Raw genomic sequence first — 13,526 nt, 5'->3', positions numbered from 1 at the left:
CTGGCAACCACCAATCTGTTCTCTGTATCAATGAGTTTTGTGCGTTTTTTTTGGCAGGGGGGTAGATTCCACATATAACAGATCTTTCAGTATTTGTCTTTCTCTGTCACTTAGCGTAATGCTGTTAAGGTCCATCCATGTCATCACAAATGGCAAGATTTCCTTCTTTTTATATATATCACGACTTCTTTATCCATTTATCCATCAATCAACTCTTAGGTTCCTTTCATTTCTTGGCTATTGTAAATAATCCTGCAATGAACAAGGGGGTGCAGATACCTTTTCAAGGTAGTTTTTTTGTTTCCTTCAAATAAATACCAGAAGTGGAATTTGTTGGATCATATGCCACAAGTTTTTTTAAATGTTCAGTTTTATGGGTGGCTTTAACCTTAAATAAATTTGGAGATCTCTTAATTTAGGCACTTAATATTCAATTTTCTAGAACATTCTGTGTAACTGTTATGCCATCATCACATTTATTTTAATTATCCAAACATTTTGAATTTCAAGAATTTTTTCTTATATGTCATTCACAGAATTTTAATTTTGATACAGTCATTTAATTCTCTAATCTATTTCATCAAACCAATATTTGGTTTTTGCCTAATAAATGCACAACATGAAAGATACAAAAACATAGGTCCTGTACTCAAGTTGCTTTTCTAAGTGAGCTAACACTCAGATACAGTACTTTTAAATGATAATATCAGATAAACTGTAGTCTAGAGTGATTGTACAGCAAACTGGGACAAGGAGTCTAGATCTGAAGTGTGGAATTCCCCAGACTGCTGTGACTGGTGACCTGGTAGCTGGAGCTGCACATAGGTGACCTTCACCTGTTTTGAGATCCATAGAGAGGTTTCTATAGTAGATACAAATCAGAGTGTCTGCCCACCTCAAAATTAGATCCTCATTGGTCATATCTGTACTACACCACATTTTCAGGTTATGGTCTCTATCTCCTCTATTTAGAATGGTTGGATTTGCAGCAAGAAAGACAAGTCTGAGAGTGGCTAATATATTCCCAAGCCTGGTTGGCATCACAGTTGAAAAATCAAGAAACATTCGTTCAGTTAGAACACACCCTCACGCCATGCACAAAAATAAACTCAAAATGGCTTAAAGACTTAAACATGAGACATGATATCATAAAACTCCTAGAAGAGAGCATAGGCAAAACATTCTGTGACATAAATCGTACCAATGTTTTCTTAGGTCAGTCTCCCAAGGCAATAGAAATAGAAACAAAAATAGGCAAATGGAACCTAATCAAACTTACAAGATTTTGCACAGCAAAGGAAAACAAAACGAAAAGACAACCTACGGAATGGAAAAGAATATTTGCAAATGATGCAACTGACAAGGGCTTAATATCTAAAATATACAAACAGCTCATACAACTCAACAACAACAAAAAACACCCAACTGAAAAATGGGCAGAAGACCTTAATAGACATTTCTTCAAAGAAGACATACAGATGGCCAGTAGGCACATGAAAAGATGCTCAACATCGCTAATTATTAGAGAAATGCAAATCAAAACTACAATGAGGTATCACCTCATCCCGGTCAGAATGACCATCATTAAAAAGTCTACAAACAATAAATGCTGGGACTTCTCTGGTGGTGCAGTGGTTGGGAATCAGCCTGCCAATGCAGGGGACACGGGTTCGAGCCCTGGTCCGGGAAGATGCCACATGCCGCAGAGCAACTAAGCCCGTGCGCCACAACTACTGAGCCTGCTCTCTAGAGCCCGCGAGCCACAACTACTGAAGCCCGCGCACCCTAGAGCCCATGCTTCCCAACAGGGGAGGTCACCACAATGAGAAGCCTGCGCACCGCAACGATGAGTGGCCCCTGCTCACTGCAACTAGAGAAAGCCCACGCACAACAATGAAGACCCAACGCAGCCAAAATTAATAAATAATTAATTAAAAAAACAATAAATGCTGGAGAGGGTGTGGAGAAAAGGGAACCCTCCTACACTGTTGGTGGGAATGTAAGTTGGTACAGCCACTATGGAGAACAGTATGGAGGTTCCTCAGAAAACTAAAAATAGAATTACCATATGACCCAGCAATCCCACTCCTGGGAATATACCTGGACAAAACTATAATTCAAAAAGATACATGCACCCCTATGTTCATAGCAGCACTATTTACAATAGCCAAAACGTGGAAATAAATGTCCATTGACAGATGAATGGATAAAGAAGATGTGGTACATATATACAATGGAACACTACTCAGCCATAAAAAGAATGAAATAATGCCATTTTCAGCAACATGGATGCAACTAAAGATTATCATACTAAGTGAAGTAAGTCAGAAAGAGAAAGACAAATACCATACGATATCACCTATATGTGGAATCTAAAATATGGCACAAATGAACCTATCTACAAAACAGAAACAGACTCATAGACACAGAGAACAGATTTGTAGTTGCCAAGGGGGAGGGGAGAGGGAGAGGGATGGACTGGGAGTTTGGGATTAGCAGATACAAACTATTGCATTTAGAATGGATAAACAACAAGGTCCTAATGAATAGCACAGGGGACTACATTCAATATCCTGGGATAAACCACAATAGAAATGAATACTAAAAAAGAATGTCTATATGTGTATAACTGAGTCACTTTGCTGTACAGCAGAGATGGGCACAGCATTGTCAATCAACTACGCTTCAATAAAAAAAAGAAAGAAAGAAACATTCAACTTTTAAGTTTTGGAGCCAGGGGAATAAAACACCTGTGTTGTTTAAATCCTCTGCTGAGACACTGTCCCATACTCTTTTAAAGGAGAAAGATTAGGGTCTTTCTAGTTACCAAGTCCCTCTTACTTGGCACATGACAATGTACATGTCATCCTGTATATTCAGGGGGCAAATGCTGAATACACGTGTGCGATAAGGCCCTGAAATAGTTTATGTGGATGATAATATATAGTGCCTTTTCTTTCCTTTTTGAGGATGCTTCTAACATTCATAATAACCAGAATTCACCCCTTTTTTTTAACATTTAGGCAGATTTGGAGACAGAAGCATATGGTGTGATTTTTCTCGTAGCCTGTCTCATTTTTGAGATTTTTCTAGCAATATATGAGTAAACACCAAGCAAGTTTTAGAGACAGCATTCGAAAGAGGAAGAGATTGTCATCTCACATATGCAATAACCTTAATTACAATGGCTAACCTTTATTAATCATTTACTATGAACCAGGCACTGTACTAAGTAATTCATTATCTCAATCCTCACAACCATTCTATAAATGTTACTATTTTTTAAACTTTTAAATGAAGTATAAAAAAACAGTGTCTATTTTTATCCTAATTTTACAGAGGAGGGAATTAAATGCCAGCAAGTTGAAATAGCTCCCTCAGGGCTAGGCAGCGCGGTTCTCTAATCCCAAAGCAGGTGCTCTTCATGCCAGGCTGTATGCTTTCATTTTCTTCCACACCTTCTGTATTGCTTTCTTAGGGTTGCTGTAAGAAATCAACACAAATTTGGTGAATTGAAACCAGAAATTTATTCTCTTGCAGTTTTGGAGACCAAAGTCTAAAGTCAAGTTGTTAGCAGTTACACCCCCTCTGAAGGCCCCAGATAAAAATCTGTCCTCATCTCTTTCAGCTCTGGCTCCAGAACTTCCTTGCCTGATCTTCCAGATCAGCTCTAGCTGCATAACTCCAGTCCCATCCTCTGCTTCACGTGGCCTTCTCCTTTTCTGTGTCATATAAGGACACTTGTCATTGGACTTAGTGTCAACCGGGGTAGTCCAGAATTATCTCATTTCAAGATCTTTTTTTTTCCTCCAAGATTCTTAACTACATCTGCAAAGACCCTTTGCTAATAAGGTCACGTTCACAGGTTCTGGGGGCTAAGATGTGGACATACCTTTGGGGGGAACCACCATTTAACCCGCTGTACGTTCCTAATGAGACCTCCGAGGGTTGTAGTTGTCACTTATACAGTGTTCAGGGCTTCACAGACTCACAGAAAACTAGATAGAGAGTGAATCCCAGAGATCACCTCCTCATTTTCAGCAGGGTGAACGCAGAGGCACCCAAAGGAGAGGTGCCTCTCGCTCAAGGTAACACAGCAAGTGCATCACGGATTCAAGGCCCCGCTTAAACTCCCTGATGCCCTACCCAAAGGCCACTTCACATGACCAGAGAATGACTAATATATGTCATTGTGTGGTTAATAGTGTTTTTCATCTGTCAAAGAATCATGATAATAATAATTATCCGTATGTCTCTGTGACAAATTTCTCTCAGATCTCAGGGCCAGGAAAAACTTTTTTTTTTTTTTCACAACTAGACTAAGCTTCACATAGCTATGAAAGCTACATAATTATATCTATTTGTGGCCAACTGCTATATGTACGGTATTATGTCTAAATCTTAGAACTGGACCGATTTCCTCCTCTCTAGGCCAAATAAATTACTTTTCCTCAGATAGCTTTTGTATTAGACATTTCAGTTGCAGCTTCAAGATACAAGATATCAGACACTGAAGTGAACCGTGAGGCAGACCACTCTGGGGAAGTTATGGAATACGGGGGCTCGGAGTCTTTACCTCCCTCTCACCTTCAGGGAAGGTGTGCAGGGTTGTGGAGAGGGTCTGTGAGGAGGACTCCCTCTGGAAAGGATTGTGGAGGGCACTATCAGTCCCACCTCCCTCCCTGAGCGTCTGCCCCTCACCTCAAGCCTGGAGAGAAGGGCTCGGCTATGTCTACCCTGTGTTGGAGGGATTGAGTGCACTGGCATCTACTAAACACGTGGGAAGTCTAAGAGGTGACACCCTGAATGAAGGAGAATTGCTGCTGCATGGGGACTGGCCTGCCTCCCCCAAGCTGGTGGGCGCTGGGGAAGCATGAGTGCTCTCCAAGGATCACATGAGCAGCGTCGGTTTCCCTAAGGCCCTGCCCAAATGAACCAACTAGAGGGGAAAGCAAGCTTCAGTGGAGAAACCCTGAAAGTGTTCCAGGTCCTCCTACAGGCTGCAGAAAGAGTGAACAAGGAGCTGAGGGGAGCATATCCACCAGCCCAAGCAAACTCAGGTGAGACGTCCCCAAGGATAGACGCCAGAGAACCTGTGAAAGAACCCCAAAGGGCACAAAGAGCCTCAGGAGAAGAGAATCAGCTTTGAACATCACCCAGGCCCAGGGAATGCCATCCAGGCTCCCAGAGCATCAGTCAAGTGAGAACTTTCTTCTCCACCTTCTGCCCCAGGGCAGGAGGAACTAGAGACAGGAGAGACTGAAGTAGTTGGGATGGGGGGGCAGGGAGGAAGTAATTCAGAAATGAGCCAACCTTGTACCTTCCCCAGGAGCTGGCAACGTTTCTGTAGCTGGCCTTACCTCCCTGGCTGAGAGTGAGGGAGTAAGCTGCAGTTTCAAGTGAAGTCAGAAGCTTAGACAGTGGGACTAATTTCTGAAATGAGACTATATTTTGCAATTTGAAGGAGCCTCAGGGCTTTGTTGTGTTGCCCAGCAGTGACTAGAAAAGTCAAGCCTCCTGGCATATTCATGCAGGATCAGGGGAAGAACTTGCCCCATGGAGTACATTTTAAAGGAACCATTGAAGAACAGAATTAAAGTTGCTCTGGAGCTGATATGTTCTTATTCAAATTACCAATTATATTGCGTCGAAAACAAAAGTCCCAATCTCCACTGCCTGTCATGAACAATTGGAGATCTATTACTCTTAAACAAAAAGATGTTTGTTATGTGGGACAGTGTTGGCAGAGATGGGTCCCAGCTTGTGACAGCTTAAGCAGACGGCCACTGTTCACCATTGCCTCCCTCATTTCACGGACCCTGTCTTCTGATTGCCCTCTCCCAGCAGCAATACAGTCTATTCACGTTCCCATGTAGAGCAGGTTAGCCATTTCTTATTAATAAGCTTCTGACTTCCCTACTCACAGGGTCAACTTATTTTTCCTAAAACGAATAAAACGTTCTTTCTCTACTAGCAGTTCTGGCATCCACTGAAGAGACATTATGTTTTTCATTCCACACCCATTTTATAGCAACCAAAATGAGTGGTGCATTTATAAAGATAACATGCTGTGTGCATTTATAAAGACAAACTTTTAGGCAAAAATTATGTAGCTGTCAAAACCATGAAATTCACATGTGTGGTGAGACTTTGCTTGACTAAAGTTCAATGCTTCTGGTTCCTAGCAGTTATTAGGGAGTTATAAGCTTCAAATTCACTCACAACTTCTGAACTCTTGTTCACAAAGTTTACTCAGGATTGACAGAAGTAGGTAGTGCCAGGTTAGTGACCTGTTACCAACACTAATTTATTTGATGACATTTCCAATAAGACAAGGGTCCATGTTTCATAAAGCTGGGAAGCTTTCTATTATTTAAAATTATTCAGGGACTTCCCAGGTGGCGCAGTGGTTAAGAATCTGCCTGCCAATGTAGGGGTCACGGGTTCGAGCCCTGGTCCGGGAAGATCCCACATGCCGCGGAGCAACTAAGCCCATGCGCCACAACTACTGAGCCTGTGTGCCACAACTACTGAGCCCACGCGCCTAGAGCCCCTGCTCCGCAGCAAGAGAAGCCACCTCAATGAGAAGCCTGCGCACCGCAATGAAGAGTAGCCCCCGCTCGCCGCAATTAGAGAAAGCCCGCATGCAGCAATGAAGACCCAATGCAGCCAATAAATAAATAAAACTTTTTAAATTTTAAAAAATAAAATTATTCAGCTGAAGAATATTCTGCTCAGTCAGAAATGATTGACAGTGTTATTTTTATAAGTCTAGTGATCCTAGATTATGAAGAATCATTTGCAATTGACAAGAGAGTTACCACGGGAAAAAAATTACCTACTGAAACAGTTCCTAGTTCACATTGTAATATTCCAGAATATTTCGAATTTTCTCAAACGTTATTATAACTTTCAAAATATTTTCTCAGCAAAATATTTTTCACTTCATTTTTAAAAAAATATTACATAGTTACTGACTATATTCCCCACACTTTACATTTCATACCTGTGATTCATTTATTTTGCAACTGGAAGTTTGTAACTCTTAAATCTCTCTCACTTATTTCTTTCCTCTCCCCTCTGGCATCTACCAGTTTGTTCTCTGTTTCTATTTTGTTATATGTGTTCATTTGTTTTGTTTTTTAGATTCCACATGTAAGTGAAACCATACAGCATTTGTCTTTCTCTGACTTATTTCACTCAGCATAATATCCTCTAGGTCCATCCATGTTGTTGCAGATGCCAAGGTTTCATTCTTTTTATGGCTAATATTCCAATGTATATATGTGCCACATCTTCTCTATCCATTCACCTATTGATGGGCACTTAGGTTGCTTCTGTGTCTTGGCTATTGTAAGTAAAGCTGCAATGAATATTGGGGCGCATATATCTTTTCAAATTAGTGTTTTCATTTTCTACTGATAGTACCCAGGAGTGGAATTGCTGGATCATATGGTAGTTCTATTTTTAATTTTTTGAGGATTCTCCATACTGTTTTCCATAGAGGCTACACCAATCTACATTCCCACCAACAGTGCACAAGTATTCCCTCTTCTCCACATCCTTGCCAATACTTGTTATTTGTTGCCTTTTTGATAATAGCCATAGTGACAGTGTGGGGTGGTATCTCATTGCTGTCTGGATTTGCATTTCCCTGAGGATTAGTGATGTTGAACATCTTTCATGTGCCTGTTGGTCATCTGTATGCCTTCTTAGGAAAAAATGTTTATTCAGATCCTCTGCCCATTTTTTTTTTTTTTTTTTTTTTTGCAGAACGCGGGCCTCTCACTGCTGTGGTCTCTCCCATTGCGGAGCACAGGCTCCGGACGCGCAGGCTCAGCGGCCATAGCTCACGGGCCCAGCCGCTCCGCGGCATGTGGGATCTTCCCAGACCGGGGCATGAACCCGTGTCCCCTGCATTGGCAGGCAGACTCTCAACCACTGCGCCACCAGGGAAGCACCCTGCTATGGAATTTGAGGAAAAGAAAGGAAACAAGGGAAGAGTGAGAGCAATTCTCAGGGTAGGTCACAGAGCACACAACAGCTTGATTACTTTCCAGAGTAAGGGCCTAGGTGGTGGCAGGGGGGCGGGGGTGTGTGGAGGGGGCAGGCTGGGTAGCCACCTCTTCCGTGAGACAGTGTGTGGCCATCTGCTTTCATACAAAAGTCTTTTATACCTCAGGTTTGTGTCCCTTGGTCATCACTGCATATGCGGTCCAGTTAACCATTCTGATCTCCAGTGTGATTAACCTTCATATAGAATCTCTTCTCTAGTTCCACGCATTGCCCAGAACGTTCTTTATCTATGAATAGCCCCCCTTCGTTTATTTTTGGCATAATCCATCCTTCTTCTCCTTTAGGGTGCAACAGAAGTCTTACTTTTATGGAAAGGAACTTTCTGACTCAGGCTAGAGGAATATCTCTACCACCATATTTTGACTCTACCTAGAGAGAGACAGGTAACCTCTATTTATATACACAGATCTCAGACACTCTTTGTGCTTCTTTTAATCTACATAGCCTCAGAATACACCTGGGAAGCTTTTTTGCACCCTAGAGCTATTTAAATTAGGTTATCTTCCAATGAATAGAAGGATTTTTTTAATGGAACCATCTTTATTTTAAATGAAATTTTGTTCTAAATTAACTTTATTTCAAAGGCAAATATTAAAAGTTGTTTAGCGTCTCATAAACTATCATTCATCATTTATATTAAAACCTAATCTTTTAAGACAAATACACAGTGGAAGGAGTAGACAGATCCATCTACCTTAAATGACTCTCAATTCACAGTTCTCTCTCACCATTCCAGGTGAGAATTATAAAAATTATAATTATAAGAATAACATTTAGAAAAACTAAACAATCATGCTAGTCATCACTCTAGTTATTTAATGGCAGCACGTTGGCTTACTTAACAGGTAATGTTTTCTTCCTTTTCCTTCACACACAAGTAGAAAAGCAGTGATTAGATTCCTCATGAAAGCAAATCCAAGGTTATTAGGGAGTCACTGTATGTAGTTTTATGTGCAGGAAAAAAATCTAATGAATAATTCTATCACTCCTGTCTATACACTATTTGCCGGTATTGAAGGAGCTGTGAACTAGATAAATGTTTACAAATGGATTTTAATTTTAGTATAGCTAAATATTTAGTATACTAAATATTAATAGCTGTGGATTTAATTCTGCATAAACGAAATCTTGGTACTAAGAGGCCAGGGGTTTGATAACTACCTGATGCTCATTATACAGAAATTTGTTTGCTTTTATAGCCATAGTACTTCTGAACTGTGCCTGTGATAAAGGGAAGCCAGCAGTAAAAAGCATGAAGGTGACTGAGAAGTAGCTCGAAGTATACATCCCCTTGAATGAATAGTCTCAGCTGCCTCAATACACGAAGAGCAAATTATTTTGGTTCTTTTTAGCTGTGTGGACATCCCATCTCATTTCACAAAAGGTTTAAGGCAAACCATTATTCTTAATTCACAATTTAAAAACTGATTCTTGAGGAATCCATAAGGGAGGAAGGAAATCATCTGTGAGAACAAGTTTAAAAGTTGAATATCTAGTGACCCTATGATCCCCACCTTCTGGTGTTCACCCTCTTATATGATCCCCTCCCCTGAGTGTGGATAGGACCTGTGACTTGCTTCAAACCAATAGATTATGGTAAAGGTGATGAATGTCACTCCCATGATTATGTTATGCTTATAAGATTCCATCTTGCTGGCTGTCTTGCCCTCACTCCCCTGCTGACTTTGAAGAAGCAAACACCCATGCTATGAACTGCCTGTGAAGGGACCCACATGGCAAGGATCTGCAGGTAGCCTGTAGGAGCTAAGGGCCTACAGCTTCAAGGAACAACCACCTGAGTGAGCCTCAAAGTGGACCCTTCCACAGTCAAACTTCAAGATGAGAATACAGCCTAACTAACACCTTGGTTGTAGTCTGGCGAGATCGTGAAGCAGAGAACCCAGCTAAACCAGGATGAGACTGAATCACAGAAACTGTGAGATAATAAATGTGTGTTGTTTTAAGTTACTAAAAAAAAAAGTTGAACTAACTAGGAATATTCTATTGTTCAGTAATTCTACATGCAGAAGGATTTTTAAGCCCAATTATTCTCCCCTGCTCAATTTCCTAAAAACCTTAAGGCCCATGCCGTCCAAAAGAAGGAGAAAGAGATTAAAAAGGGAAATAAAAATGGAAAATACAGAAGATAACTTTAGTGGTAATATTTGAGACATAAAGGAAACAGAGCTTGCTAAGAAGGATTTTGTGAGAGGATTAACTATGGTCATTCTTGGTAGTCATGCTATGCTCAAAAGCCATAGCTTTCCAGGACCAGATGGCTTCACAGGCAAATTCTATCAAACATTTAGAGAAGAGCTAACACCTATCCTTCTCAAACTCTTCCAAAATATAGCAGAGGGAGGAACACTCCCAAACTCATTCTACAAGGGCACCATCACCCGGATACCAAAACCAGACAAAGATGTCACAAAGAAAGGAAACTACAGGCCAATATCACTGATGAACATAGAACAAAAATCCTCAACAGAATACTAGCGAACAGAATCCAACAGCACATTAAAAGGATCATACACCATGATCAAGTGGGGTTTAGCCCAGTAATGCAAAGATTCTTCAATATACGCAAATCAATTAATGGGATACACCATATTAACAAACTGAAGGATAAAAACCATATGATCAGGCTTCCCTGGTGGCGCAGTGGTTGAGAGTCCGCCTGCCGATGCAGGGGATACGGGTTCGTGCCCCGGTCTGGGAAGATCCCACATGCCGCGGAGCGGCTGGGCCCGTGAGCCATGGCCGCTGAGCCTGCGCATCCGGAGCCTGTGCTCCGCAACGGGAGAGGCCACAACAGTGAGAGGCCCGCGTACCGCAAAAAAAAAAAAAAAAAAGAAAGAAAGAAAGAAATGCCAATTTAAAGCTTATTTCAATCTTGTACTTTAAATAGTTTCTTTAGGTAATACTCAGTCTCTTGAGGCTCCTCCTCTCCTTAAGGTGGGTCTGGATGATGGGGAGACAGTTGTTCCTCTGTGATTTTGTGCAACTTGTTGGGGAAAGGCAAGGTCCTTGGAGCCATGTTCAGTTTTTGGTTTTGTACCTGGAAGCTGTGCAAAATCCATTGTCCACTCAGCCTCTCTGTGCTTCTGGAATTCGTGACTCAAGTCTGAGGCTGGTGTGAGTGGTGACTGGGCTCTTTCCAGCGGGCAGTGCTCCCAATGGGGCTCCCCTGGCTGCCTGGCTTTCCCCAACTCCTGCTGCCTGCAGACCCCCGAGTCTCTGCCATATCCTCTCTGCAGTCTCTCTGCCTGTTCTCTACCCCAGCCTCTGGGTGGGTTGCCTCACTGGGCCTCAGGGTAGACATTCCGCTACCAATTCAGGATCTGCACCCCATGGGAGCTGTCGGTGCCTCAGGCAGCAAAACTTGAGGTAACCATATTGCATCACTTCTCTGATACAGAAGTTCCCTTGCTGGCGTGGGGCAGCCTGGGAGGTGGTGCTTTCCAAGAGCCTGAGCAAAGTTGTGTGTCCTTCCTCCTCCTCCTTCCTATTTCCTTTCTGTTTCCACTTGAAAGATTTAGGGAAGAGCAGGAATAATAAAGACCATTCAGAGCAGCCAGGAAACTAACTTTGTTCTCAGTGGTCCCTAAAAAGCTTTTAGGCAAATTGCAAGGGAGGAACGTTAAGGAGCCTTAATTAGGCTTTTCAAAATCAAACCCAAGACAACACAGAATTTCATTGTGTAATCTAAATAGTCATTGGTAAAATTGGAACTACAGTCCTAAGGAAAGAAGATGGAACATGAAGAGAGGTGAGCAGGTCGTCCTGAGGTGGTGCCACTCTTCCTGTTATCCTCTTGGTGTTTATAGCAAATTCAGAACAGCAGGAAGGATGTAGCTACTGTGTAAGCAATGACTCCACACTGATCCTGTCAAGTTCTTTCTCAGACCCCTGCACACTTATTGGCCTGGATTCGGGTTTAGAGTCGCAACTGCAGTGCCTAATAATAAATATATCTGATACATTTATCATTACACCATTTATAAATTTTATATATATATATATATATATATATATATATATATATATAAAAAACAGTCTTCTATAATGTTTGAATATAAGCGCCATGAGATAAGGGACTTTGTCTTATTTTATTTACTACCGAATACTCCTAGGACCTAGAACTTTGTACAGTATTTAGTAAATGGAAGATGTTTAGGAAATATTTGTGGCCTGATTAACTGATTATTTTATGCTATGTTGAAACTCTTTCCTCAGCATGTCCTATACTGAAGGCAGTAATTCTAGTGTATTGGCTTACTTAAAATTTTTCCATGTCATAGTTACATTTTGGACCCATACTTTAGATATATAAAAAGTTTTATCACAATGCTAGTTTCCACCTATTAAAAGATGCTTTTCCAGGGTGTGTGTGTTTATGTGTATGTGTGTTTCCCACAATCAAAAGATGTAATCCTGCAATTATGGCAAAAACATAAATGGTCACATTTGAAATATCAAATAAGACATTAAGTTGAGAACAAAGTTATTAACATTGGTTTAGTCTACGGTGGGTTTTTGTTTTTGGCCATTTGATTTATCAAGTATTTATAAAGCATCAGTTGTGATGACTGAAATATTTGACACTTGTAAGATATGAACTCAGGTTTTCTTAGTTGGGGAGCCAGGAAACCTACACTGTAAGGAAATAGCTAAGTGCCAACACAGTGAATACTGATTAAATGCTCAAATGAGTGATATCAATGGTGACTGCTCTGGGAGCATGAAAGGCAAAGGTGAGGTGACTGTGAACTCTAAGAGACAAAGGAGGCTTCAGGAAGAATTATAGTCTGAGGTGGGCCAAATAGCTCCACCCTGGACCCAGTGTGGAAGGACCCCCTCCACTCCTTCTTTGGTCACACTTCCCAACAAGAGTGAGGAGTGTAGGGAATTGCATCCCCCCTCTTCTGGGCCATGCTCTGTGTACTGGGACCCCAGGATTCTGGCCAAACACTGAGCCCCTTTCCAGGGTCTCGTCTCCTGGCAGCCACAGACAGGTGAAGGATTGAGTAGAAGGTGGAAAAGAAGCAGCGTGGACCAAGGGCCTGAGGCTGAGGACCAGCGGCTGGCTTTTCCTGTATCATCACATCCTGGCACGGAACACGAATTCTAAATTAGAACTCAGCCTTCCAGGTTACTATGAAGGTGAAGGAGGAAGATAGAACACAACTTTTTTTTTTTAATTTTAGGTTAATTTGTAACATTTAAATATTTAGATATAATAATATTGATTCAAATTTGTACTTTTGCCCCAGGCCTGACAAATATCAGGGGCACGTCTGACCAGAAAGGACAGGGAAGGGGAAGAAGGAGGGGAGTGGAATGAAAAGGGAACATCTAGGAGAAATGCTGTGCAGTGAGCTCCACGCAGCGGGTAAAGTGGACTTCTCAGAGCGTGCAGGAAGGCAACAGGAGATGAGTTCTTCTCCCTG

At 41.5% G+C, this 13,526-nt stretch overlaps 1 protein-coding gene across 1 annotated transcript in view; it reads right to left on the bottom strand.

The window, feature by feature from the left end:
* Positions 1 to 3,187: 3,187 nt before the first annotated feature.
* KPNA4 (karyopherin subunit alpha 4) overlaps positions 3,188 to 13,526 on the bottom strand; it is a 90,390-nt gene continuing 80,051 nt past the window's right edge. Inside the window, exon 18 of the mRNA XM_060011206.1 lies at positions 3,188 to 3,483. Coding sequence (XP_059867189.1) covers positions 3,443 to 3,483 — 41 coding nt within the window. The 3' untranslated portion in view covers positions 3,188 to 3,442. The remainder of the gene's footprint in view (positions 3,484 to 13,526) is intronic.

The sequence above is a fragment of the Delphinus delphis genome, chromosome 4, assembly GCF_949987515.2.
Source record: "Delphinus delphis chromosome 4, mDelDel1.2, whole genome shotgun sequence".
NCBI classification, from domain to species: domain Eukaryota; kingdom Metazoa; phylum Chordata; class Mammalia; order Artiodactyla; family Delphinidae; genus Delphinus; species Delphinus delphis.
Note: the sequence above shows the minus strand (reverse complement) of the source record. Positions and strands in the feature narration are given on the sequence as shown.